The sequence below is a fragment of the Chlorocebus sabaeus genome, chromosome 5 (genome assembly GCF_047675955.1).
Source record: "Chlorocebus sabaeus isolate Y175 chromosome 5, mChlSab1.0.hap1, whole genome shotgun sequence".
Taxonomy (NCBI): domain Eukaryota; kingdom Metazoa; phylum Chordata; class Mammalia; order Primates; family Cercopithecidae; genus Chlorocebus; species Chlorocebus sabaeus.
Genome location: NC_132908.1, coordinates 22,829,325 through 22,854,984, shown reverse-complemented (window position 1 = coordinate 22,854,984; position 25,660 = coordinate 22,829,325). Strand labels below are relative to the sequence as shown.

The 25,660-nt window shown below is 47.8% G+C and overlaps 2 protein-coding genes across 5 annotated transcripts in view; one reads left to right on the top strand and one right to left on the bottom strand.

Moving 5' to 3' along the window:
• The window catches only part of ARHGAP17 (Rho GTPase activating protein 17), a 98,379-nt gene extending 91,715 nt beyond the window's left edge, over positions 1-6,664 (top strand). For 3 of the 4 annotated variants that reach the window (XM_007988210.3, XM_007988160.3, XM_007988200.3), the window contains one exon: positions 5,796-6,664. In XM_007988210.3, coding sequence (XP_007986401.3) covers positions 5,796-5,926 — 131 coding nt within the window. In that variant the 3' untranslated portion in view covers positions 5,927-6,664. Of the gene's footprint in view, positions 1-3,951; positions 5,247-5,795 lie in introns of those variants that run through there. The other variant, XM_037989734.2, reaches the window with a different exon arrangement.
• Positions 6,665-12,960: 6,296 nt separating this feature from the next.
• Positions 12,961-25,660, bottom strand: part of SLC5A11 (solute carrier family 5 member 11) — a 73,721-nt gene continuing 61,021 nt past the window's right edge. Inside the window, exons 11-16 of the mRNA XM_007988220.3 lie at positions 18,159-18,266; positions 17,748-17,898; positions 16,811-16,979; positions 15,842-16,057; positions 14,609-14,780; positions 12,961-13,767 (exon numbers count right to left, since the gene is read on the bottom strand). Coding sequence (XP_007986411.3) covers positions 13,562-13,767; positions 14,609-14,780; positions 15,842-16,057; positions 16,811-16,979; positions 17,748-17,898; positions 18,159-18,266 — 1,022 coding nt within the window. The 3' untranslated portion in view covers positions 12,961-13,561. The remainder of the gene's footprint in view (positions 13,768-14,608; positions 14,781-15,841; positions 16,058-16,810; positions 16,980-17,747; positions 17,899-18,158; positions 18,267-25,660) is intronic.

Below are 25,660 nucleotides of genomic sequence, written 5' to 3'. Positions count from 1 at the left end.
CCTCCCAAAGTGCTGGGATTACAGGTGTGAGCCAACACGCCTGCCCCTTTTTTTCTTTTAGTTTTTCTAAAAAGGAGGTACATGAGCGTAATTATTTGACATAGACAGGTTTGAATCCTTTTATTTTACTTTACATCATATGCTTGTTCTCATATGATAATGTAATTTTTAGAACCATGGTTTTTTTGTTTGTTTTTTGTTTCAAGATGGAGTCTTGCTCTGTCGCCCAGGCTGGAGAGCAGTGGCTCGAACTCGGCTCGCTGCAAGCTCCGCCTCCCGGGTACACGCCAGTCTCCTGCCTCAGCCTCCCGAGTAACTGGGACTACAGGCGCCCGCCACAACGCCCGGCTAATTTTTGTATTTTTAATAGAGACAGGGTTTCACCATGTTAGCCAGGATGGTCTCGATCTCTTGACCTCGTGATCTGCCCACCTCAGCCTTCCAAAGTGCTGGGATTACAGGCGTGAGCCACTGCGCCCGGCCTAGAACCGTGTTTTTCAGTGACTACATAATGTTTCATCAACCAGATGTATTATTACTCTTAGTTGGATATTTAAGTGGCCTCTATTTCTACTTGCAGTTTATTTTTAATAAGTAGATAATCAGAATTGTGTCAAGATAACATCCAGTGAGACTTGAACAGAATTACTCCTGAATAGTTGACTCAAAGTCACTCGTAGCCCTGGAAAACTGACGAGAAGTCATCAGCTCCTGATAAAATTACACAATTCTACTTAGACTAAGGAGGATCAAAGCCAGATTGGTTGGACTGTCATTCTTCTGTTTATTTATTTTATGTATTTTTCGAGACAGTCTTGCTCTGTCGCCTACTCTGGAGTGCAGTGGTGCAATCTTGGCACACTGCAACCCCTGCCTCTCTGGTTTAAGCAATTCTCTTGCCTCAGCCTCCCAAATAGCTGGGATTATAGGTACGTGTGGCAACACCTGGCTGATTTTTGTATTTTTAGTAGAGACGGGGTTTCACCATATTGGCCAGGCTGGTCTCGACTCATGGCCTCAAGTGATCCATTCACTTCTGCCTCCCAAGGTGCTGGGATTACAGGCATGAGCCACTGCGCCTGGCTCCATCATTCTTAATCACCCTAACATTTTCCCTCTTTCCCAAAAGAGTTGTGTATATCCTTGGGTGTGGATCCTGAAAGTGAAGACGTTATCTGAGGAAATAATGGTTTGGGTCTTAAACACTCTGGTTGGAGCTAAGTTTATATGACAGGTATTATATTGTAAAAAGGAGAAAAAGGTTATTTTAGAAAGACACCTGTTAGAACCTGCTTTTGTTTGTTTGTTTGTTTGTTTGTTTGTTTAGTCTTACCCTGTCGCTCAGACTGGAATGCAGTGATACGATCTCAGCTCACTGCAACCTCCACCTCCCAGGTTCAAGCGATTCTCCTGCCTCAGCCTCCCGAGTAGCTCAGCCTCCAAAGTCCTGGGATTACAGGCATGAGCCACCACACCCAGCCAGAACCTGCTTTTTAAAAGCACCCTAAACCTCTTTGGTTGTGAATTTATTTATTCTCTGCCTTCCAAGGGCCGGTCTTTCAGGATATTGCTTGGAACTAAGTTCATACAGTAGGTATTTTATTTAAAAACAAAAACAAAACAGAAAAGAGATCTCCAATAAAAGGTTTCTTTTTCTGTTTGGTTATTTGCTTTTTTTTTTATTTTGAAATATAATACTTGTTATATAAACTTAGCTCCAAGCAGTATGCTCAAAGACCAGCCCTTCTTGGAATGCAAATAATATATAAATTCATAGCCAGAGAAGTTTAGAGGTGTTAAAAGAAAACCAGGTTCTTACAGGTGTCTTTCTCAAATAACCTTTATCTCTTTTTTACAACAATCAACCAGAGTGTTTAAGACTCAAACCGTTAACTGGTGAAGGAAGGCATTCCCTGATGCCCTAGGTCTGAGAAGAGGGATGGGTGGTGGAGAGGGGGAGGGAGTTTATTCGCCCTGTAATTGTGCCTGCACCACTTACTTTCAAGGGCATGTTTGGATCTGTTACTTGTCAAAGTGGCTATCAGAATCACCTTGGACTTCTTGAAGGGTGGGTTCACAACCGAAAGCACATATTCAAAATTGTGGAGGTAATAAGTAAATCTTCTAGAACCATACCCTTAGTGATAACATTCCACTTCCAGCTGTTAAATATCCACTTCTGTTTCCTGGATAAGATACTCAGTTCAGGAAGGAACTTGGTTACATTTGTCAGAGCCCCAAATCTGTGATGAACTATATCAAGTTCTGCCTTTGGGCTGAGGCTGGTTACTGGAGGTCATCCCTTGTTTCTCTCTCTCTTTTTTTTTTTTTTTTAAAGAGATAGGGTCTTGCTCTGTTGCCCAGGCTAGAGTGCAGCAGTGTGATTATAGCCCACTGCAGCCTTGACCTCCTGGGCTCAAGCGATCCTCCGAAGTAGCTGGAAGGTGGGACTAGAGGCATGCACCACCACACCCGGCTGATTTTTGTATTTTTCTCATAGAAACGGAGTCTCGTGTTGCCTGGACTGGTCTCGAACTTCTGGGCTCACACCATCATCCCACCATGCCCAGCCTATTTTGTTTTTTTAAGAACAATATCTCTTGTATGAACTTAACTCCAAGCGTATGCTCAGAAACCAGCCCTTCTTGGGGTGCAGTTAGTATACGAGTTCATAGCCAGAAAGATTTAGAGGTGTTTTGGGCAAACCAGGTTCTTACAGGTGTCTTTCTGAAATAACCATTTTCTCCTTTTTACAACAAACCAGAGTGTTTAAGACTAAGACAATGATCTCAGATAATGTCTTTGAGGACCCTCACCCAAGGATTTACACACTCCTCTGGGGAGGAGGGAAAATGTGGTGTGAAGAACCAGAGTGCAATTGATCTGGCTTTGATCCTCTTTGGTCCACCCTGGCTGTGTCACCTTGAGCAAGGAATAGAGCCTCTGAGTCTCCCTCTCTTATTTCTGCTGCCTTAGGATTAGTTAGTCGGTTCAGTGAGACAATGTAATAAAGTGTGGGTGTATAGTACACTCTCGGTTGTAAGTGCTCTGTAGTAATGTCAGCTACCGAGGCTGGGCATGGTGGCTCATGCTGGTAATCCCAGCACTTTGGGAAGCTGAGGTGGGAGGATCGCTTGAGGCCAAGAGTTCAAGACTAGCCCAGTCAACATGGTGAAACCCTGTCTCTACCAAAAATACAAAAAATTAGCCAGGCATGGTGGCGTATGCTTGTAGTCCTAGCTACTCGGGAGGCTGAGGTGGGAGGATCGCTTGAGCCTGGGAGGTGGAGGCTGCAGTGAGCTGAGATTACACGACTGCACTCCAGCCTGGGCAACAGAGCGAGACCCCATCTCAGAAAAAAAAATTTGTTTTTTTTTAATGTTAGCTACTGTGATGAAGTCTCTTTCTGAAAACTAGTTCTGTACAAGTTGCTGTAATTCTTTCTACTTTTTGTGTGTAAACAAAGTCATTGTTTCTTTCAGGGATGATTCATGTAGGAATAGAGAGGGGCTGGGGAAACCAGATGGGGCAGGTGGCAGGCAGAGTAAGGGATTTCCTTGTAGCTGGAAAAAAATGTAGCCCCAGAACACATTTTTCCCCTTGAATAAATAATGTGTGTGGATCATAAATAGAAAAATTTAGAAAGGCATAAATCTAAAAATTATATATATGTGATGTATAAGAAAAAGAGAGCAGCTGTGGAAGGGCTTCGTGGCTGATAGACGCTAACTTGCATGTGAACACAGATATTAACAAGTAGAAATCTCATCCGTATGCACAGTGCCTTTGCATCATGCGTTCCCCGCCAGGTCGTGTCTGTTCCATAGTTTCTGGTAAACTCTGGGCTGAGAAGAGACACAGGCTGGTAGCCCCTTCTGTTTTTAGGGGCCAAGATAATGGGGGAAAGGATTGCATTTGCAGTGATTTTCTTATACCGGTATCATCTTCAAGTCACAGCTACTTCTTTGCCTGAAGATGTAAGAACGGAGGATTGGAAAGATGGTTGCTCTAGATGACTCTTCATTCATCCAACCATCCAAGTGTGCAGCTACAAAATTTATTGAACATCTGCTATTTGCTGGTCACTGTTTTAGGTACTGAGGATACACTGTGAACAAGACAGACACAGTCCCTGCCTTCGTTGACTTCTGTTCTGCTTAGGACAAATCCAAGACAGCCCCTATTCTGTGCATACAGACCACCTTTGACTGCACCATAGGGTGGTGCAGTTCTGCACAGTGTCATTGGTTTTATAGTTATCACAAGGCCTGAATTGTCTGAAATGACATTCGGCACCTGAACTCTGACACCTTGGCACCTCCATAAATCTTGAAATTTCTCTGAGTTGTGGTGTGTAGGAAACCTTGAGGGACAACCAAGGAGTCACTGTGAGAAAAAGGATGTCCCAGGGAGTAAATAGATCTTACAGCTCAGACTGTAGGGACAGGAAGGTGGAAGGGTAGAGCTGGAACAAGTCTCGAAGCAGTGAGCTTCCCCAGAGTGCACCAGCGTTTTCAAGCTGTGCCTGCGCAGACAGGAGGAGCAGGTCGAACAGAAATACATTCAAAACTAGCTCCCGGCAAGGACAGGCAGGATGTCATTTTGCACCACAGCAAGTGGGCGAGAAGCAGCTCTCGAGCCTCAATGTGAGACGTCCCAGCAAACCACCTCCTCCTCCCACTCCCTCACTGCTGCCTGCCACAGCTACCTCTAACCCAGCAAAGCAAAACTACAAAATATCTCTCTTCTGTCTTACACCAGCCCTAAAATACCTAATGAGGCTCTCATAATTTGCCAGAACCCACATCTACTAGAGAAGCCAGCCCTTTTGTTTTAATTAAGATCCCCTTGGTTCGCCCACTTGACCACGGGCTTCATTGAGGCCGTGCCTGTCTCGTGCAGTGTTGCGTCCTCAGCAGGTAGAACAGTGCCTGGCACCTGGGAGGTGCTCAGTAAATGTTTGTTCATGCATAAATGAATCTGAGACCCACTGGCCTCTGGGAAGAGCATAGGAGAGGGGGACAACAGCATGAGGACCGTATGTTTGCCACCTTGCTGAAGGAATTTCAGCCAACGTAGTAAGACATGAAAATGGCATTTGAAGTGTATTAGACAGAGAAGGGGAAGTTAATATTTGCAGGAGACTTAGTCTGCCTCAGTGATGTCAGTCAGCAGTGATTGTGATTCCCCAGGGGACACTTGGCAGCTTCTGGAGACAGTTGAAACTTCCCCAGTGATCTGTGATGCACAGGAGACATTTTTGGTCGTCACACTGGGGGAGGAGGCTGCATGTCACTGGCACCTGTTGGGTGACACCTACGATGCACAGGACAACCACAACAAATAATTCAGGCCCAAATGTTGCTAGTGCTGAAGGTGAGGTCCTAGTGTTAGTAACAGGAGGAAAACCCAGCAGTCTCGAGGAGAGACCTCTTCCCAGGGCAGCCCAGGGGCCATCAGGAGGGTTCATCTCATGCATTAGAGGCCTTGGGAAGAAGGAGGCTTCCTTTCTTCCATCAAAGCAAGCAAATCCTTTGAAAGCTGCATCTCCAAGGGCTGCCCCGGGCTCACAGCAAGCAACCTCAGAGCCCAGAGGCGAGGCTGTGCCACTCAGCTGCCCTCTGGGGTCACAAAGGCATCACTTGGCTTCTAAGAGCTGATGAGGCCTCTCGCAAGGGATTCTGTGTGCATGGGCTGACCCTGAAACTTCCCAGCCTCTCTTCTCAAAGCACCCTCAGGTGACCTCTCGGGGGTTACCCCTCATTGATACCGTGTCTCCTCGTGTTTTTGTCCAGACTCCAATTCCAGGGTTTCAGACCCACATCGCAGCATCTTTCCTGAAATGCACTCAGACTCAGCCAGCAAAGACGTGCCTGGCCGCATCCTGCTGGATATAGACAATGATACCGAGAGCACGGCCCTGTGAAGAAAGCCCCCGCCAGCCCTCCACCCCTTCCACCCTGGCACGTGGAGCAGGGGCAGGCAAACCTCTTCCTTTGCAGACAGAACAGTGAAAAGCTTTCAGTGGAGGACAAAGGAGGGCCTCACTGTGCGGGACCTGGCCTTCTGCACGGCCCTAGGAGCACCTGGAGGCCGCCACGGAAGCTGAATGACCTGTGTCTTGAAGAAGTTGGCTTTCTTCACATGGGAAGGAAATAATGCCAAAAAAATCCAAAACAAAGAAATACCTGGAGCGGAGAGAGTGTTCCTGCTGAAACGCGCATAGGAAGCTTTTGCCCCTGCTGTTAACGCGGGCAGCACCTACAGCAACTTGGAATGAGTAAGAAGCAGTGCGTTAACTATCTATTTAATACAATGCGCTCTTTATGCGAGTGGCCTGCTCTCTGCTACCTGGACTTTCATTCGTCTGTATTAGGAGGGCGGCTGCTGTCCTTCAGACTTGCTGCAGAGTCATTTTGTGTCATGTATCGTCTGTGTCTCCCCAGTCCCCTCAGAACCGTGCCCTTGGATGGTGACTGCTGGCTCTGTCACCTCGTCAAACTGGATGTCACCTGTGCCGCCTCGTTGGATTGCCGGAATGTAGACAGAAATGTACTGTTCTTTTTTTTTTTAAAACAATGTAATTGCTACTTGATAAGGACCGAACATTATTCTAGTTTCATGTTTAATTTGAATTAAATATATTCTGTGGTTTATATGAAAACTTCATGATTCTTGGAGACACATTGTAGCATGCGTGTGTGTGTACATGAGTGTGTACGTGTTGCCACTCCACCAGATAGAACTGTGGCTGGGACTTGTTGAGGGAGAGGGTCTAATTGTAGCTGTAGGAGTTTGAAGAAACAGAGAGCAAGGTCACAGCAGTGAAAAAGGCCACCAGGTGCCCCAGAGACCTTCTAGACTGGCCATCCCTCAGTGCAGGTTCTGGTCAAGGCTGCACCCTTGGTCCTCCCAGTGCTGGCATCCGTTTCTTTCCATCTGGAGATACTCAGACTCCCGGGGCAGCTCACAGGAGCTCAGCCGCGCTGGGTCAGTGCATTCGTCAGCAGCTGTAAATTGCCATGGAGAGCCCCTTTTCCAATGGCTGGTGCTTTCATGCCCTATCCAAGGCATGAAAATTATCCCGTCTCTGCCAGGATTGAAATACTAGGGGAGAGCTGATGGGGAATTGGAGCAAAGTGAGGCTGAGGCTCTGGACAGCTCGTCTCATGATAGCACCTTCCTTCCCTGTGACCCAGATAAGGCTGTTTTCTCTCGGGAACAGAGCAGGACACGCTGCCAGAGTTGGCTGCCCTGAGCCTTCTATTGATCAAGTTTGCTAAGTGTGTCAGTGTCTAAGTCCCTGCTTAGAAGACACTGGACCTCTTTCCACTACAAACTGACTTAAGCTTGATTTAAAAAGGGCAATCACATTTCTCTTGTTTTTTTGAAACAGATCTCACTCCATGGCCCAGGCTGGAGTGCAGTGGCACAGTCATAACTCACCTCAGCCTCCAAACTCCTGGGCTCAAACCGTCCTCCCAACTCAGCTTCCCGAGTAGCTGAGACTACAGGTGCATGGCAATACACCCAACTAATTTTTAAATAATTTTTTTCTAGAGACAGGGATCTTGCTGTATTGCCCAGGCTGGTCTTCAGTTCTGGCCTCAAGCAGTCCTCCCACTTCAGCCTCCGAAAGTGCTGGAATTACAGGTGTGAGCCACCATGTGCAGCCCACATTTTCATCTTTACTCAGTTTCCTATGCCCTCAAAGTACTCCCTACATTAATTACCGTGAAAATATGCTCCTGTAAGCCCATTTGCCGCCATATCTTGAATGTTCATCGCCTTAGGGCTCACTCCTCCCCTGTGCTACCCGTGTGTTGTTAATTTTCTGTACCCTCCGTTAGCCACAGAACAAACCCTGCAGAGAAAGTGAAGCCTCTGTGTAGGCCGATGCTCCACGTTGAGCACCTTCTCCAGGAGCCTGGCTGTCCACGGTCAGGTGTCTCCATGGAGCCTTGGAGATGCTCCCATCATGATGCCTGAACTTGTCCTGCAGAGGAAGCAGGGATGTAGACGCTTGTCAAGGAGATGCTGTTGGCACCTGGGGACGAGGAATATCCATGCTGACATCCTGCCCAGAATGTAGCATGTGTTTGTCATTGCTGATTCTGAAATACAGGAAACCCTCATTATTTTAAGAGCCTCATTCAGTTTTTACTCTCCTGTTGTTTGCAGCAGTCTTCCTACCCTGACAGCTGCAAACTTCAAAACAATCAAAATCATTTGACTCTGTGTATGTGTCAAAGGTAAAGACTACCCTTTGGGAGGCCGAGGCGGGAGGATCACTTGATGTCAGGAGTTCGAGACCAGCCTGGTCAACATGGTGAAACCCCATCTCTACTAAAGATACAAAAAATTAACTTGGCACTGTGGCGGACGCCAGTAATTCCAGCTACTTAGGAGGCTGAGACAGGAGAATCATTTGAACCTGGGAGACAGAGGCTACAGTGAGCTGAGATCACACCAGTGCACTCCAGCCTGGGCAACACAGTGAGACTCTGTCTCAAAAAAAAAAAAAAAAAGGACCAAACAGAACTGTCTAGTATGAGGTACATGGCTCAGCATCCCACTGGCAGGGCCAGGAGAGGCACCTGGATCCTCTTTCTTTGCCATTCCTGTGACCTGGGATTCCCTCTGCTGGGGGCATTGTGCTGCATTGGCACTGCACATGGTACACTGTTTCCAGCCTGCCCCCCGTCAGAGAGGTAGAGAATCGGAACCCATAGTGGCCATTTCTGGCCGTCCAGAAGGGCGCTGGCCATCTGCCCTTCAGATTGTTTCCTTCCCTTCTCTACACAGTAGTTTCTTATAGGAAGAGGCCCTTGCGCTCAGACTTCCTATCCCTGCTCCCCCACCTGCACCATCTCTTCTAAAAAAAAATTCAGATGCCGTAGGAGTGACCCCATCCTGGACCGTTGTGATGGCCCTGGTTCTCTGGGAGCTCCGTGGACCAACTCCTGTTCCTCTGTTGGGGCTGCAGTTCTCAGTGCTCTCCCAAGCCCGGTGAGTCCCGCAAGTGCTCTTATTTGAAGGTCTTAAGACAAACTCTCTTGGTTTCTCCCTGAGGTCTCCTCCCACCATTTCCCCACCATATTCCGGCGCCTCTGGCCTCTGGGACCCACAGTCTCAGGGTTTTGCATCAGACTGGGCAGCAAGCACCTCACTCATAGGGATGCTTCTCAGCCAAGGGCTTGCACTTTTCTCGTATCTCATCGGTGGAGCTAGAGAGGAGGAGATGTGCTGGTGTGGCGAAGCCACAGTGTCTGGTGCTGCTAAAGGCAAGAAGTGACCAAGACCACTTGAGCTGCCAGCTACGGGAGTGGGGGAGCAAGTCAAGGACTCCCTTAGTTTCCCCACTGCCCACAGCAGGCTGCACATGTGGCCATCCCCACCCTGTCCCACATGGGTTCACACAGGCGTGGGCCCTGAGTCTCTTCCCCAGCAGGCAGGATCCCTGTCTCCCGGCACGGAGCTGTGGGTGCCCTCCTGCCACCACCGTGGATTCTGTGTAGTAGAGAAAACCTGCCTGCAGAGGGAGAAGTCAGCAGATATGCAGAGAGGCAGAGACAAAAGATGAGAGGGAGAGAGTACAGGGCTTGGTGTTTAAAACCCTCCCAGCTCCCGGTTCGTGTCCCTGAAGCCATTCTGCATTTCTTGCCTTTGAATGCTCACGATAAAGTGCTTGATTGTTTTTGGCATAAGCGTTCCTCTTTGGGTTTGTTTCTCTTACTGACAACCAAATGACTTCTACCTGATTCCCTCCAAAGGAGGTACGTGGCTGTGTAGACCCCACACAGCTGTGCAGGCAACTGTCTTCCTCCCACACCCTCTCCAGCCAACCCCTCCTTTACATCCATACATGCGTTCACACACCATGCCCCTTGTGTCAGTTATCCAGTGCAGCATGACAGATGGCCACATACTTAGCAGCTTACAACAACACGTTCATTTTCTCATAGCCCTTGTGGGTCAGGACTCCAGGCACGGCTTCTCTGGGTCCTCTGTCCAGGGTTTTCATCTGCTGCAGTCAAGGCAGCAGCCAGGGCTGGGGTCTTATCTTGAGGCTGGACTGGGGAAGGATCCACTTCCCAGGAAGTAGGGATTATTGAGGGTCACCTTAGGGTCTGTGCTTCACACATGAAACATCATCATAAATGACATGTCGGGAGGGGGATATTTGATACAAGGAAGAACCTCCCCCAACCTAACAAAAAACATCAGGGTTCTATTTTCACTCTTTCTACTTGGGTTTGAATTTGGGGTTTTTAATTGTCATTCTATTTGTTTAAGATGGAATCTTGATCTGTTGCCCAGGATGGAGTGCAGTAGCATGATCACGGCTCACTGCTACCCCCGCCTCCCAGGTTCAAGCCATTCTCCTGCCTCAGCCTCCCAAGTAGCTGGGACTACAGGCACCCACCACCATGGTCAGCTAATTTTTGTGTTTTTAGTGGAGGTGAAGTTTTGATATGTTGGCCAGGCTGGTCTTGAACTCCTGACCTCAGGTGATCTATTCACTTTGGCCTCCTGAAGTGCTGGGATTACAGACGTGAGCCACTGCACCTGGCCTGAATTCAGTTTCTATGCACATCTGTAAATTGTATTTGCACTGCACTGTTTTTTTAAATTGATAAAAGTTATGGTATACGACATGTTTTTGTATATGTATACATTGCAGAATGGTTAAATCAAGCTAATTAACATATCCATCACCTCCATTATTTATTTTTTGTGGTGAGAACGTTTAAAATCTCTCAGCTGGCTGGGCACAGTGGCTCACGCCTTAATCCCAGCACTTTGAGACATTGAGGTGGGCAGATTGCTTGAAGCCAGGAGTTTGAGACCAGCCAGGGCAACATAGTAAGACCCCATCTACAAAAAAAAAAAAAATTAAAATTAGCCAGGTATGGTGGCCAAATGCCTGTAGTTCCAGCTACTCAAGAGGCTGAGGCAGGAGTTGAAAGCTCCAGTGAGCCATGATCATGCCAATGCACTCCAGCCTGGGTGACAAAGTGCAAGAGCCTGTCTGTAAACAAACAAACAAAAAAAGGCCATATTGGGGGCTCACACCTGTAATCCCAGCACTTTGGGAGGCCAAGGCAGGTGGATCACATTAGCCCAGGAGTTGGAGACCAGCCTGGGCAATATGGCAAAATGCCCTCTCCACAAAATACAGCAACAACAAAATTGCCAGGCGTGGTGGTGTGTACCTCTAGTCCCAGATACCCAGGAGACTGAGGTGGGAGGATCACCTGAGCCTGGGAGTTGGAGGCTGCGTTGAGCCATGGTCGCACCCTGCATTCCAGCCTGGGCAACAGAGAGAGACCCTGTCCAAAAACAAAAACAAAATAAAGAAAAAAGGAATGCAAAGGATTGCAGACTTCATCCTGAGTGTGGGAAGGTCACTGAAGGATTCCAAGCAGAGGATTGGCTTGATCCGAGTTGCCTACCCTGCCAGTGGCTGGAGAAGGGGGAAGACTGGATGTGCGAAGGCCAGTCAGGAGGCCAGGCAGAGATGGGGGTGGCCCGAGCTGTCATAGTGACAGCTCAATGTGTTCCTGCTGAAACATACTGTTGACCCCAGCCAGAGGCAACAGAGGTCTCGGTGTGAAGGGCAGGCTTGGATGGGGAGCTCAGGACTGTAGTGGAAGCCCCCTATGCCGCCCACTCCCCTCCTTTGGGCCTTGGAGGCAGAAGCTCAGCCTCCTCGGTGAAGACTGCTCCTTGAGCCTACTTGCTCCAGAACCATCCCAAGCTCCTGCCTAGAGGCGTGTTAACAGCCAGTTCCCCACCCATACCCTTTCCCAGGACGGCTGGGGGTGCCGTTTGTCCAGCCCACCGCTGCTGTTTGGATTCGTGTAGACAGCTGGGCCTTCTGAACAGAGTGGGGACTGGGCCAATACATTTGCCTGTGCACCAGGCCAGTCCCAGCTGTTGGCATCAAGTAGGAACCGGAAAGACATCAGTGGAGGATTAAGTGGGTGAGTAGCTCCTCAGCCCCGGGGGGTCCTGTTTATTTTCCTCTGGCCTGGAAATTAGGGTCTCCCGAGAGACTCCTCTGTTTTCCAGCTCTGTCAGGCCAGGAAGAGGCTCTAGTCCATCCCACCACCCGACCTTATCCCAGACCTGGATGGTTCATGGCCCTGGGCTACTCCAGAGATGGTCTCAGGGCTCACTCCGTTGGCCCTGCCTGCTCTTAGCTCTGCACGTGGCAAACGCAGCCCTAATGGGTCATTCCATCAGACTCCATCGGGCCCAAAGCGGGAAAGCTGAGGAGGCTGGCTCCACCCAGAACAGGAGGCCACTGCCCTGCAGGTCAAAGGCTTACTGGCCTTTGGTAGGGAAGTTCATTGAGATGCCCATCCACCCGGCTGCTGCTTTTTAGGGAAGCATCATCCTGGGGAAGTAAGCAAAGAAACAGTCTAAGGCTGGGTGCGTGGCTCATGCCTGTAATCCCAGCACTTTGGGAGGCCAAGGCAAGAGGATTGCTTGAGCCCAGGAGTTTTGAGACCAGCTCAGGCAACATAGGAGAAAGCAGCCCCCCATGTCTCTGCAAATAAATTTTAAAAGTTAGCCAGACGTGGTGGTGCATGGCTATAGTCCCAACTACTCAGGAGGCTGAGGTAGGAGCATCACATGAGCCCAGGAAGTCAAGACTGCAGTGAGCCGTCAGGGCGCCACTACAGTCCAGCCTGGGTGACAGAGTGAGACCCTGTCTCAGAAACAAAGCAGTCTAAGCCAGAACTTGAGAAGTGACACAATTCCCTGATTTTCTTATAGCACAAGATTTCAGAGTACCAACTCGGATCTATTTCCAAGAAATGGAGGAAGTATCACAGTGAGAAAACTCTTGGGGACCTTCACCCAAAGCCAGCCATAGTGGAAGGCAAGAGATAGAATGCAGGTCCCATTCTTCGCACTGTGAAGATGAGCTGGGCAAGTTCGAATGCTAAAAGGTCCTGTGAGTCCCTTTGCTTCTTTATCCCTTTGAATTTGGGTATTGATGTTACACAATGGATAAGAAGAATGAATAACTGTCTTTTGCGAAAGGAAGCTTTTACCTGTCTCTCTTCTCTCCATCTTCTAACCTTCATTATTTTCAAGAAGAAAAGAGGCTGGGCGTGGTGGCTCATGCCAATAATCCTAGTACTTTGGGAGGCTGAGGTGGGGGGATCACTTGAGGCCAGGAGTTCAGGATCAGCCTGGGCAACATAGACCACATCTCTTTAAAAAAAGAAAAAATTAGGTAGGCATGGTGGTATGTACCTGTAGTCCTAGAAACTTGGGAGGCTGAGGAGGGAGGATCACTTGAGCCCAGGAGTTTGAGGTTGCAGTGAACTATGACCATGCCACTGCACTCTAGCCTGGGTGACAGAGCGAGACACTGTCTCAAAAAAAAAAGAAAAAAGAAAAGAACTAAGTGTCATGTTGAAAATGATCTATAAACACTTGGAAGCCTTGTGGTAAACAAACAAAAGCTTTATTATTTTTTCTTTCATTAAAAAAATGGAGCATTGAAGAGAAACAGCCTTTGAACCCCCGGGTTCACCCCACACTAAGCAAAGTAGCCCCAGATAAAGATGGCGCAGGTCACGCAGAAAATAAGGTTGACGTCCAGGAGGGTCTTCACCAAGGGCTTTTCTTCCAGGGAAACTATGATGGGTTCTGCTCTGGCCGGGAGCTCTTCCTTGCCCTTGTCCTGTATTCCACAGAGCCACAGGATGGCCTTCACCACTTTGGACTGCTTCGGGGTCATGTCACCTAGAAAGAACCCAGCAAAGGAAGACTGTAGAGGTGGTCTGTGTCTCCCAGAGAGGCGAGACGGGGACACTCACCAGGTGTGTTCAAGTGCTGGGATTACAGGCATGAACCACCAGGCCTGGCTGAAATCTCCCAATTTTTTTTTTTTTTTTTTTTTAGACAGAGTCTCACTCTGTCACCCAGGCTGGAGTGCAGTGGCGCGATCTCGGCTCACTGCAACATCCACCTCCCAGGTTCAAGTGATTCTCCTGCCTCAGCCTGCCATGTAGCTGGAACTATAGGCATGCGCTACCATGCCCGGCTAATTTTTGTATTTTTAGTAGAGGTGGGGTTTCACCATGTTGGCCAGGCTGGTCTCGAACTCCTGACTTCAAGTGATCCACCCGCCTTGGCCTTCCAAAGTGCTGGGATTACAGGCTTGAGCCACGGCACCCAGCCGAAATCTCTCCATTTTTAAACGTTAACTCACATTTTATTGAAACTGTAGGTGGGCCAAGCCAAAATATGTCTGCAAGCCGCCAGTTTAGAAGCACTGAGAGAAGGCACGTCGTGTTCCTGCCTGCCCATGTGTGGAGCATGAGGATGAAGTGAACCGTGTCTTCATAGGCACTCAACAAGTGTTTGTTTACTCTGAGTGCCCGTAGGAAGCTTCCGTTGAAAGTTACTAAAAACTCCTTTCCCATGGCCAGAGCGTGGGGACAGATCAGACACTGGAGCCAGAGGATGCTAAAACTCCAAGTCTGCCCACTTTCCTGGCTTGTAATTTGATAGGAAAAAAAAAAAAAAAAATCCCCTTAACACGTAATGCTTCTTGCTGTAATTGAGGAGCGAGGCTACTCACAGCTGTGGGTTTTAGACATGTTTTCTTGGACCATCTCGAACTGGACTCTGCTGCTGCTGCTGGCCTCTGGCATCCCGTTCTGAGAGAGGGCAAGAGACAAGGGAGCTGCTGGTAGCGCTGGTTCCTTCTGGACCACGGGGTCATGACGAGTTAACCAGGTCAGGTGGCTGACCTAAGGAGCAGGAATGAATGATGAGATTTGTGGTGGAGGTGGGGCCGGGGTTTTCCATCCTTTTCTCACACTCTCCACCCAACCCCACACTCAGCCTTTGTGTCTGAATCTGCTCCCAGCCCCACCCTCCCACCCCATCCTCCAACAAGCGTCACGTCCCTTCGCTCTTCAGCATCAGCGCACAATTCCCCCGCTCATTCCCACGTCTTTCTCCGATAAACCCCATCCCCATGTTGCTGGGATGTGATTATCCCTCATTCTAATCCTCAGAGCTTAACCTTCACCCTAGAGTATTGTGGGACCCCAGAATTGGTCATTTCAGCTCATCCATTTCTCTGGCCACGGGGATTGAATTCCGCAGAGCCACAGGATGGCCTTCACCACTTTGGACTGCTTCTGGGTTCACGGATGAGCATGTGTCCTGAGCTGACTCCATCAATGGGAATCCAGAACTTCTCTAGAAATTCTGGGACAGAAATACTTATGCTTATTTTTACCTTTTTTTTTTTTTTTTTTTTAAGACAGGCTCTTGTTCTGTCACCCAGGTGGGAGTGCGGTGGCATGGACATAGCTCACTGCAGCCTTAAACTCCTGGGCTGAAGCAGTCGTCCCACCTCAGCCTCCCTAGTAGCTGGGATTACAGGCATGAGCCATCACGCCCTGCTAATTTTTTCATTTTTTAAAGAGATGGGCTCTCACTATGTTGCCCAGGCTGGTCTCGAACTCCTGGCCTCAAGTGATCCTCCCACCTCAGCTTCCTGAAGTGCTGGGATTACAGGAATGAGCCACCGCACCCCAGCCTTATGTTTACTTAATGATAGTAAAAGAGGATATCTCTCTAGAAGGTACTGGGCTCCATATGGGACGTAAGAATCAAAGCAGAAGTGCAGATGGATTCTGATGACCTTTTCAAAGTCCTGAATAATCCTGCCCCTGAACCCCAACCCTGGACTTTTCAGCTTTTTGGACAATCAGTCTCCTTTGCTTAAGGCAGTGTGGGTCCGTTTTCTGTCACTTCCAACAAAAAGTCTCAATGGATCTAGCCATCAGCCCGAACGTACCATCTCCTTGGAGGGCGGCTCTGTGAACCAGCTCACGGTGGAGACAGTGATGAGGGTGACTGTGGACAGGATCATGGAGAAGTAGAGGTAGTGGATGCTCTTCACCAGGACCGGGCGCTCATCTGGCTGGTCACACCGTGGCTGCACGTAAATAAAGTCCAGGACCAGCCTAACCAAGCCCAGGAGCAGGCCCAAGATCAGGCCCCAGAAGGCACCCTGCAACATCAGAGCAAGATCGTCTTAGAGACGCCAAGGGCTCTGGCCTCCAGGAACCTCGAGAAGCCATCTCCAGGGCTTGTCTTTCTTGTGGTGGTCACTGCACGCATGGGTCAGCAATTTGGAAAGGTTCTGCAATACTGAACCATTTATCTTTTTATAATGAATCGACTACTAATAGATTACTAACACCCTCTTAATTTAGCTTCCCTGTTCAATAACAAAAAATGCATCAAGATACTTTTGATGAGAACCTCTCACTGACTTTTTTTTTTTTTTTTTTTTTTTGAGAGACAGAGTCTCACTCTTTCACCCAGGCTGGAGTGCAGTGGTACAGTCTCAGCTCACTGCAACCTGTCTCCCAGGTTCCAGTGATTCTCCTGCCTCAGCATCTGAGTAGCTGGGATTACAGACACCCACCACCACACCGGGCTCATTTTTGTATTTTGTGTAGAGGTGGGGTTTCGCCATGTTGGCCACGCTGGTCTCGAACTCCCAACCTTGAGTGATCCACCCACCTCAGCCTCCCAGAGTGATAGGATTACAGGTGTGAGCCATCGCAGCAGCCCTCTCATTGCTTTTTTGCAAAGGTCAGATAAACACCCTCTGTGTATCTTCCACCATGAAACTCACCCTCCCTCTCAACACCGAAGTCCAGCCTGTATCTCCCTCCAGTGCCCTCCCCTCCCATCCTATCCCAGTCCTCAAGGGGCAACACTTGGTTCTGGCCTAGTGGAAGCAGTCCAGAGCTACCTTTTCATTGGTCCTCTTCCAGAAACATCCCATGATGAAGACCACCGCCACGGGCGGCTGCAGGTAGGAGCTGATGGACTGGATGTAGATGAAGAGCTGGCCACCCTGGCTGGCCTGGACCACAGGGATCCATAGGATGGAGACCAGGACCAGCAGCAGCACAAACACCCTGGTGCCAGCGGCGAGAGGCACAAATTAGCATCAACTTCCCTGAACATTTACTCCTCTTTCTCTCTCTCTTTTTTTAAATAGGGTCTTGTTCTCTTGCCAAGGCTGGGATGCAGTGGTGAGAGCATAGCTTACTGCAGCCTCCAACTCCTGGGCTCAAGTGATCCTCCTGCCTCAGCCTCCCAAGTAACTGGGATTACAGACACATGCCAACGCTCCCAGCTTATTTTATTATTTTGAGACAGAGTCTCACTCTGTCACCCAGGCTAGAGTGCAGTGTGCCATCTTGGCTCACTGCAACCTCCGCCTCCTGGGTTCAAATGATTCTCCTGCCTCAGCCTCCTGAGTAGCTGGGACTACAGGCACACGCCACCACAGCTAATTTGTGTATTTTTAGTAGAGATGGGGTGTCACCATGTTGGCCAGCCTGGTCTTGAACACCTGACCTCAAGTGATCCACCGGCCTGGCCTCCCAAAGTGCTGTGATTACAGGTGTGAGCCACCGAGCCCAGCTGGGTTATAATTCTTTGCTTATTCTCTTCCTTCCCTAGCTCCATGAAGGCAAGAACTGAGCCCTTTCATGGTTATGTGCCCTGTGCCTGGTACACAGTAGGTGCTCGTCGAGCATCTCCTGAATGAACCAGTGTGTTGCACATGGAGTCCTAACGCTCTTCAGCCTGGATACGTTGCCGGCCGGACCTGGACTTTGCCTCGGGGTGGGCTCAGCTCTCTCTTCCCCCTGCCCCAGCCCCACCCAGTAGGGACTTACCTGCCTACAATCATGAGCTCCTTCTCAGATGCCCGAGGCCGGAGGTGATTCCAGAGGTCCATGGTGAAGATGGTGCTGGCACTGTTAAAGATGGAGGTGAGGGAGGACATGAGAGCCGCCACCATCACAGCCATCATCAGCCCACGGAGCCCTGGGGGCGGAAGGGAGGTCATGGGCCTCGGCCCTTTTCTGCCAAAGCAGCCGATCCCAGTGGGCTCAACTGGAGGAGGCAGAACCTCAGGGAGGACGGCGGGGCAGAGCTTCCTGCAGGACTCAGCCTTTCATGGGGAGCCTAGGGCCTGTTCCTCCCTCCAGCCCTCCCTTCTTGACCCTGCCTTGGATCAGAGCCCATCCAGTGATCTCCTTTCTGGGTGCTCCAGGGGACTTGATTCAGGGGTGAAGGGACTTTACCTGTGGGCAGGAGTTCCAGCACGAGTTTGGGATACGCGATGTCAGAACAGCCCGAGGGATTGCTGCAGATCTTCCGGCAGATCTCTGGATCTGCACAAGCCACTTGATCTACGGAGGAAACACAGGCCCAGAGGTGAGCAGTCAGGCCCGCAGAGCCCCAGGCCCAGGCAACATGGGGCCGGACACAGGCTTATCATATGGAAGTTTATAGCTCAATGAGATAAAAGAGAGTCTAGACTTTTATAAGCTGTGACCTTGTTACTTATGCTTTCTCAGACGAGTTGCCCTGTTTGTAAAACTAGGATAATAACATGACTTTATAGGAAGTGCTGGAAAAACTTCAGCTATTGTTATCATAACCCAGATGAAGCTGGGACACCTAGTGGCTAGTGGCCAGTCTTACAATAATGTCTTTTTTTTTTTTTTTTGAGACGGAGCCTCTTGCTGTGTCGCCCAGGCTGGAGTGCAGTGGCACGATCTCAGCTCACTGCAACCTCCGCTTGCCAGGTTCAAGTGATTCTCCTGCCTCAGCCTCCTGAGAAGCTGGGATTACAGGCACCCACCACCACGCCCGGCTAATTTTTGTGTTTTCAGTAGAGATGGGTTTTTGCAATGTTGGCCAGGCTGGTCTCAAACTCCTGACCTCAAGTGATCTTCCCATGATCATTAACTCACTGTTCAGTAACAGCTGCTCACCTGTCCTGGGCTAATGAATCATTTCCTATATGGAGTAGATTCTCTTGTCAGAATGCTTCACACCCTCTGATGCCTGAAATAAGATGCCTCTAGCCCAGTTAAATCCAAACATAGCACAAAACCTTCTTCTTCCGCAAACCCAACATTAACTGAAGGTTTACTATGACTCAGGAGCTTCAGCAAGCTTTGTACATATACCTCATTTAATTTTTACAACTCTATGGGGAAGATACTGTTATTACTCCTATTTCAAAGACAGATAAACTGAGGCCCAGAGGTTAGTTTCTCCAGATTATATTGCTAGTAAGTATTATGGCCAGGAGACAAACCCTTGGTTTATTTCAAAGCTCAGGTAGAGAAGATTGGCTTTGTAAATACCGCATTTCTAAACTCTGTGTGTGTGTGTGGGGGGGGGGGGGGGTGTGGGTGTGGGTGTGTGCGTGTGTTTTTGAGACAGGGTCTTGCTCTGTCACCCAGGCTGGAGTTCAGTGGTGCGATCTTGGCTCACTGCAACCCCAGCCTCCCAGGCTTCAGCCTCCCGAGTAGCTGGAATTACAGGCAGGCACCATCACACCCAGCTAATTTCTTTTTCTTTTTTAAAATTAATTTTTTATTTTTATTTTTATTTTTTCTTGAGACGGAGTCTCACTGTTACCCAGACTGGAGTGTAGTCGCACAGTCTCGGCTCACTGCAACTTCCACCTCTGGGTTCAAGCGATTCTCCTGCCTCAGCCTCCCAGCCTGTAGCTGATATTACAGGTGTGCCACCACACCCAGGTTTTTTTTTTTGGGGGGGGGGTTTGTATTTTTAGTAGAGACGGGGTTTTATCACGTTGCCCAGGCTGGCCTCGACCTCCTGGCCTCAAGCATTCCTCCCGCCTTGGCTTTCCAAAGTGCTGGGATTGTATTTGGAGGGTTGTTTTGCTTCTCTCTTAATTTCCATATAGTTTCTTTAAAAATATGTGCCATTTCTCATGGATGAAGCTGGAAACCATCATTCCCAGCAAACTAACACAGGAACAGAAAACCAAACACCACATGTTCTCACTCATAAGTGGGAGTTAAACAATGAGAACACATGGACACAGGGAGGGGAATATCGCACACTGGGGTCTGTCTGGGGCTTGGGAGGAAGGGGAGGGAGAGCATTAGGACAAATACCTAATGCATGTGGAGCTTAAAACCTAGGTGACAGGTTGATGGGTGCAGCAAACCACCATGGCACATGTATACCTATGTAACAAACCTGCACGTTCTGCACATGTATCCCAGAACTTAAAGTTTAATGAAAAAATAAAAAAAAAAAATATGTGCCATTTCTCAGATGGGTTTAGCGGAAGAGGGTTTTTTTCCAGGCTCACAAGAACTCAGGATCAGAAAATACTTTTATGCAGCTGTGGACTCAGTTGAAGGTTTAGGAGGGAGCTGGTGGAGTCATGGTGGAGACAGAAGTGCAAATAGGGAGGCCGAGTGCTTTGTCCTGAAACTGGCACTTTAGACCTGGGGTTCTCAGCCTTCTAGTGGACTTGTTAAAAAACAGGTGGCTGGCACAGACATATGAAAAAGTGGTTAACATCACTAATCATCAAGGAAATGCAAATCAAAACCTCATGAGATATCATCCCACCCTAGTTAGAACAGGGATCATCAAAAAGACAAAACATAATAAATGCTGGTGAAGATGTGAAGAAGAGGGGGAACTGTTACACATTGTTGGTGGAGATGTAAATTACTACAGCTAGTATGGAAAACTGTATGGAGATTCCTCAAAAAACTAAGAACTACCATACGATCCAGCAATTTTGCTACTGGGCATATATCCTGATATAGTTTGGCTCTGTGTCCCCACCCAAATCTTATCTCAAATTGTGATCTCTACATGTCAAGGGAGGGAACTGTAATCCTCACATGTCGAGGGAGGGAGGTGATTGGATCATGGGGGCGATTCCTCCATGTGTACTCATGATAGTGAGTGAGTTCTTATAGATCTGATGGTTTTATAAACATCTGTCATTTTCTGAGCTTGGACTTCTCTCTCCTGCCGCCATGTGAAGAAGGTCCTTGCTTCCCGTTTGCCTTCCACCATGACTGTATGTTTCCTGAGGCCTCTCCAACCAGGTGCAACTGTGAATCATCATTAAACGTCTTTCCTTTATGAATTACCCAGTCTCAGGTAATATCTTTATAGCAGTGGGAAAATGAACTAATACATATCCAAAGCAATTGTAATCAATATAGCAAATGGATACCTGTACCCCATTTATTGCAATGCTATTCACAATAACCAACATATGGAATCAACCTAAGTGTCTGTCAACAGATGAATGGGTAAAGAAAATGTGGTACATATAATACAGTGGACTACTATTTAGCCATAAAAAAGAATGAAATTCTTTTTCATGTTCATTCATGGCAACATGGATGAACTTGGAGAATATTATGTTAAGTGAAATAAGCCAGGCACAGAAAGATAAATACTGCATACTGTCACTCATATGTGGAAGCTTAAAAAGTTGAGCTCATGGAAGTAGACAGAAGGATAGTGGTTTCTAGAGGCTGGAAAGGGTAGTGGGGAGGAGGGTAGCCAAAAGTTGGTCAATGGATAGAAAAGTACAGCTAGAAAAGAGGAATAGTGTTTAGTGTTCTATAGCACTATAGGGTGACTATAATTCACAACAATTTATTGTACATTTTCAAATAGTTGAGAGTAGATTTTGATTGCCCCCAACACGAAGAAATGATAAATATTTGAGGTGATAGATAAGCTAATTACACTGATGTGGTCATTACACATTGTATAATGTATCAAAATATCACACTGTACCTTGTAAGTATGTACAATTTATATTAAAATAATTAGTTAAAAACATTAAAAGTTAAAAATAATAAGAGAAAAAAACAAAACAAAACAGATGTTCCTCCAGGGATTCTGATTCAGAAGGTTTTGAATGGGGACTGAAAGTTGGCGCTTCTAACAAGTTCTCAGGAGCCACTGCTGGACTGGGGACCACACTTTGAATAGCACTGGTCTGGGCCTCCAGAGAAGGGAGAGGGACTTCAAATACACCATGCCCACCTCACTCTCTCTAACTCACCTTACTCTCTAAAGTTTATTTTGCACCTCTCACTTGTACCATATGATAGAGTATTTCAATTTATAGTTTACGTTATTTTTCCATGGGTACGAGACTCATCTCCTACATTACAAAGTCGTAGGTTCATGGAACATGGTGTTGTATCTCATCTAATAATGACTGTTGGCTGGATGTGGTGACTCACGCCTGTAATTCCAACACTTTGGGAGGCAGAGGTGGGTGGATCACCTGAGGTCAAGAGTTTGAGACCAGCCTGATCAACATGGAGAAACCCCATGTCTACTAAAAATATGAAATTAACCGGGGGTGTGGTGCATGCCTGTAATCCCAGCTACTCAGGAGGCAGAGGCAGGAGAATCGCTTGAACCCGGGAGGCGGAGGTTGCAGTGGGTGAGTGGAGATCGTGCCATTGCACTCCAGCCTGGGCAACATGAGCAAAACTCTGTCTCAAAAAAAAAAAAAAAAAAATTGATTGGCTGATTGGCTGTTAAGACAGATGGTCAAGGTCTTGTTATTGATCTTCCATATATCAATCCAGGTCTTCAGATATAATTTGCAAGAGTAAGAGTCAAGTTTTGGAGTCAGCTACATCTGGGTTCAAATCTGGGCTCATCTGGCACTAGCTCAATAACTCCCAGAAAGGCATTTAGCTTAGGAGTGATCCTAGATTCCTTTTTTTTCCCCCTTAACCCTTACATCCAATCCATTATTAATCTGATTGACTCTATGGTGTATTTTCAAACCATTGCATGGGTCAACTGTTGCCTCCTCAGAAAGGACTTCCCGGGAAACCCTGTCAGAAGTAGCTCTGGTCTGACATTCTTTTTGATATCTCCTTGTGCATCCTCCTCCTGGAATTTAGCACAGTCAAAAATTATTTATTTTTTTACTCTTTTTTGAAACACAGTCTCACTTTGTCACCCAGTCTGGAATGCAGTGGCTCGAACACAGCTCACTGCAGCCTCAACCTCCCAGGCTCAAGTGATTCTCCCACTTCAGCCTCCTGAGTAGCTGGGACTACTGTGTGTGTGTGTGTGTGTGTGTGTGTGTGTGTATTTTTTTTTCTAGAGATGGGGTCTTGCCATGTTACCCAGGCTGGTCTCAAACTCTTGGGCTCAAGCAATCTTCCTGCCTTGGCCTCTCAAAGAGCTGGGATTACAGGTGTGAGCCACTGCACCTGGTCTTATTTATTTACTTATTTCTGTCTTTGTCCTCCACCACTAGGATGTAAGACCCTCTACAGTAAGGATCCTGTAGTCTTGTTCACTTATGGGCCCCCGGAGTCTTCTAGAATAACACTTGGAAGATAATTGGCCTCAAAATATTTGTTGAATTCATGGAAGAATAAATAAATGAGTGAATGAATGATTTTTTTTTGAAACAAGGTCTCACTTTGTCACCCAGGCTGGAGTGCAGTGATCATGGCTCACTGCAGCCTCGACCTCCCCAGCTCAAGCGATCCTCCCACCTCAGCCTCCCAAGTTGCTGGGACTATAAGCACATGCCACCATGTCTGGCTAATTTTCATATTTTTTGTAGATATGGGGTTTCATCATGTTGCCCAGGCTGGTCTCAAACTGCTGAGCTCAAGTGATCTGCCTGCCTTGGCCTCCCAAAGTTCTAGGATTATAGGTGTGAGCCATCATGCCTGGCCAAATGAATTAATTTCTCTAAGCTTCAATTTCCTCATCTGTAAGATGAAAAGAATAATAGTACCAACCATATAAAGTTGTTTTGAGGAAGAAATGAGGTAATACATGTATAAAATAATAATAGTAAACACTTGGGTAGAGGTTACTGTGCATCTGTATACCAGGAACTGCTGCTTTAAGCCTTGTAAAATATAGCCCCCATTTTACAAGTGAGGAAACAGAAGCAAAGAGACATTAAATGCCTTATGCAAGGTCAAACACCTCATAAGCGGCAGAGCAAATTCAGGTCTGGGCCTTCCAGATCAGAATCCATATTCATAGCCACACTACACTCTGAAACTCTTTTCATAGGGACTGGCCCTTAGCAAGTGCACAATGAATGTGGGTTGTTTGAAGCCATATTCTTTTCTTTTCTTTTCTTTTTTAGAGATAGGGTCTTGCTATGTTGTCCAGGCTAGAATGCAGTGGTATAATAATAGCTTACTGCAGCCTCAACCTCCTGGGCTCAAGCAATTCTCCTGCCTCAGTTTCCCAAGTAGCTGGAACCACAGGTGGGCACCACCACACTTGGCTAATTTTAAAAAATTGTTTTTGGTAGGGAGGGGGTCTGGTATTGTTACCCAGGATGGTCTTGAACTCCTGGCCTCAAGAGATCCTCCTGCCTCAGCCTGCCAAAGTGCTGGGATTACAGGCGTGAGCCACTGCGCCTGGCTTGAAGCCGTTTCTGTGTTTCTATGTCAAGATTTGCTGAACAGCTGTATATTTTCCAAGTCACCGCAAAACCCAGATCCCAGTTCTTAACTCCCTCTGGGTTTTCCCAAGCCTTTTGCCCTTTCCTGGAAGCAGGACTAGGGACTATTTGTGGGTTCCTCATCCCACCTGGGCTGGAGGAACACAAGAGTTCAAGGTCTAGCACCATGGACGGTGCCCCCATTTGCCTTCCCCAACTCTTTTCTCCTACTTCTTAAAGGTCCTAAATTATTTTGACTAAGCTTCTGAGCCAACCACAAACTACTTCATCCTACCCTTTCTTAGCTTCTGTGTAACATGTAGGATAAGGCACAGGGGAGGAAACTTTCTGCTTTCTATCCCCTTTAATAACATCATTGGTGAACTTCTGTATAGATCACCAGTTTCTGACACCACAGTGTCTTCTGGTCACGTCGCCCCTCCTCACTATCTTTTATCCCCATGGTATAAACCTATTCCCTTACCACATTAAGAAAAAAACTAAGGCAAATACTCTAGAGGCCTCGATATCCCATGAGATTTGTTAAGAAAAGTACACCAGGCTGGGCACAATGGCTCACACCGTAATCCCAGCACTTTGGGAGGCTGAGGTGGGTGGATTGCTTGAGCCCAGGAGTTCAAGACCAGCCTGGGCAACATAGTGAGACCCTCATAGCTACAAAAATTACAAAAATTAGCTGGGCATGGTGGTGGGCGCCTGTAGTCCCAGCTACTCAGGAGACTGAGGTGGGAGAACTTCTTGAGCCTGGGAGCTCTAGGCTGCAGTGAGCTGTAATCACGCCACTGCACTGCAGTGATTATATAGAGTGAGACCCATCTAAAAAAAAAAAGAAAAGTACCCCAGGCCGGGCACGGTGGCTCACGCCTGTAATCCCAGCACTTTGGGAGGCCGAAGTGGGAGGATCATGAGGTCAAGAAATCGAGACCATCCTGGCCAACATGGTGAAATCCCATCTCTACTAAAAATACAAAAGTTAGCCGGGCGTGGTGGTGCATGCCTGTAGTCCCAACTACTTGGGAGGCTGAGGCTTGAGAGTCACTCGAACCCAAGAGGCAAAGGTTGCAGTGAGCCAAGATCACGCCACTGCACTCCAGCCTGGCAACAGAGTGACACTCTGTCTCAAAAAAAAAAAAAAAAAAAAAGTACCCCAAAAAGGATTTCACTGGGCCAAAGTTACCCAACCCAATGACTAAGCTCAAACACTAAAGTAAGAGAGAAACTTTCACATGAGACTTCAGAGAACTGCTCTGGAACCACAAGACCTTAGCCTAGTTGGTGGTTTCAACAAAATATAGTTGAGGCAAGATC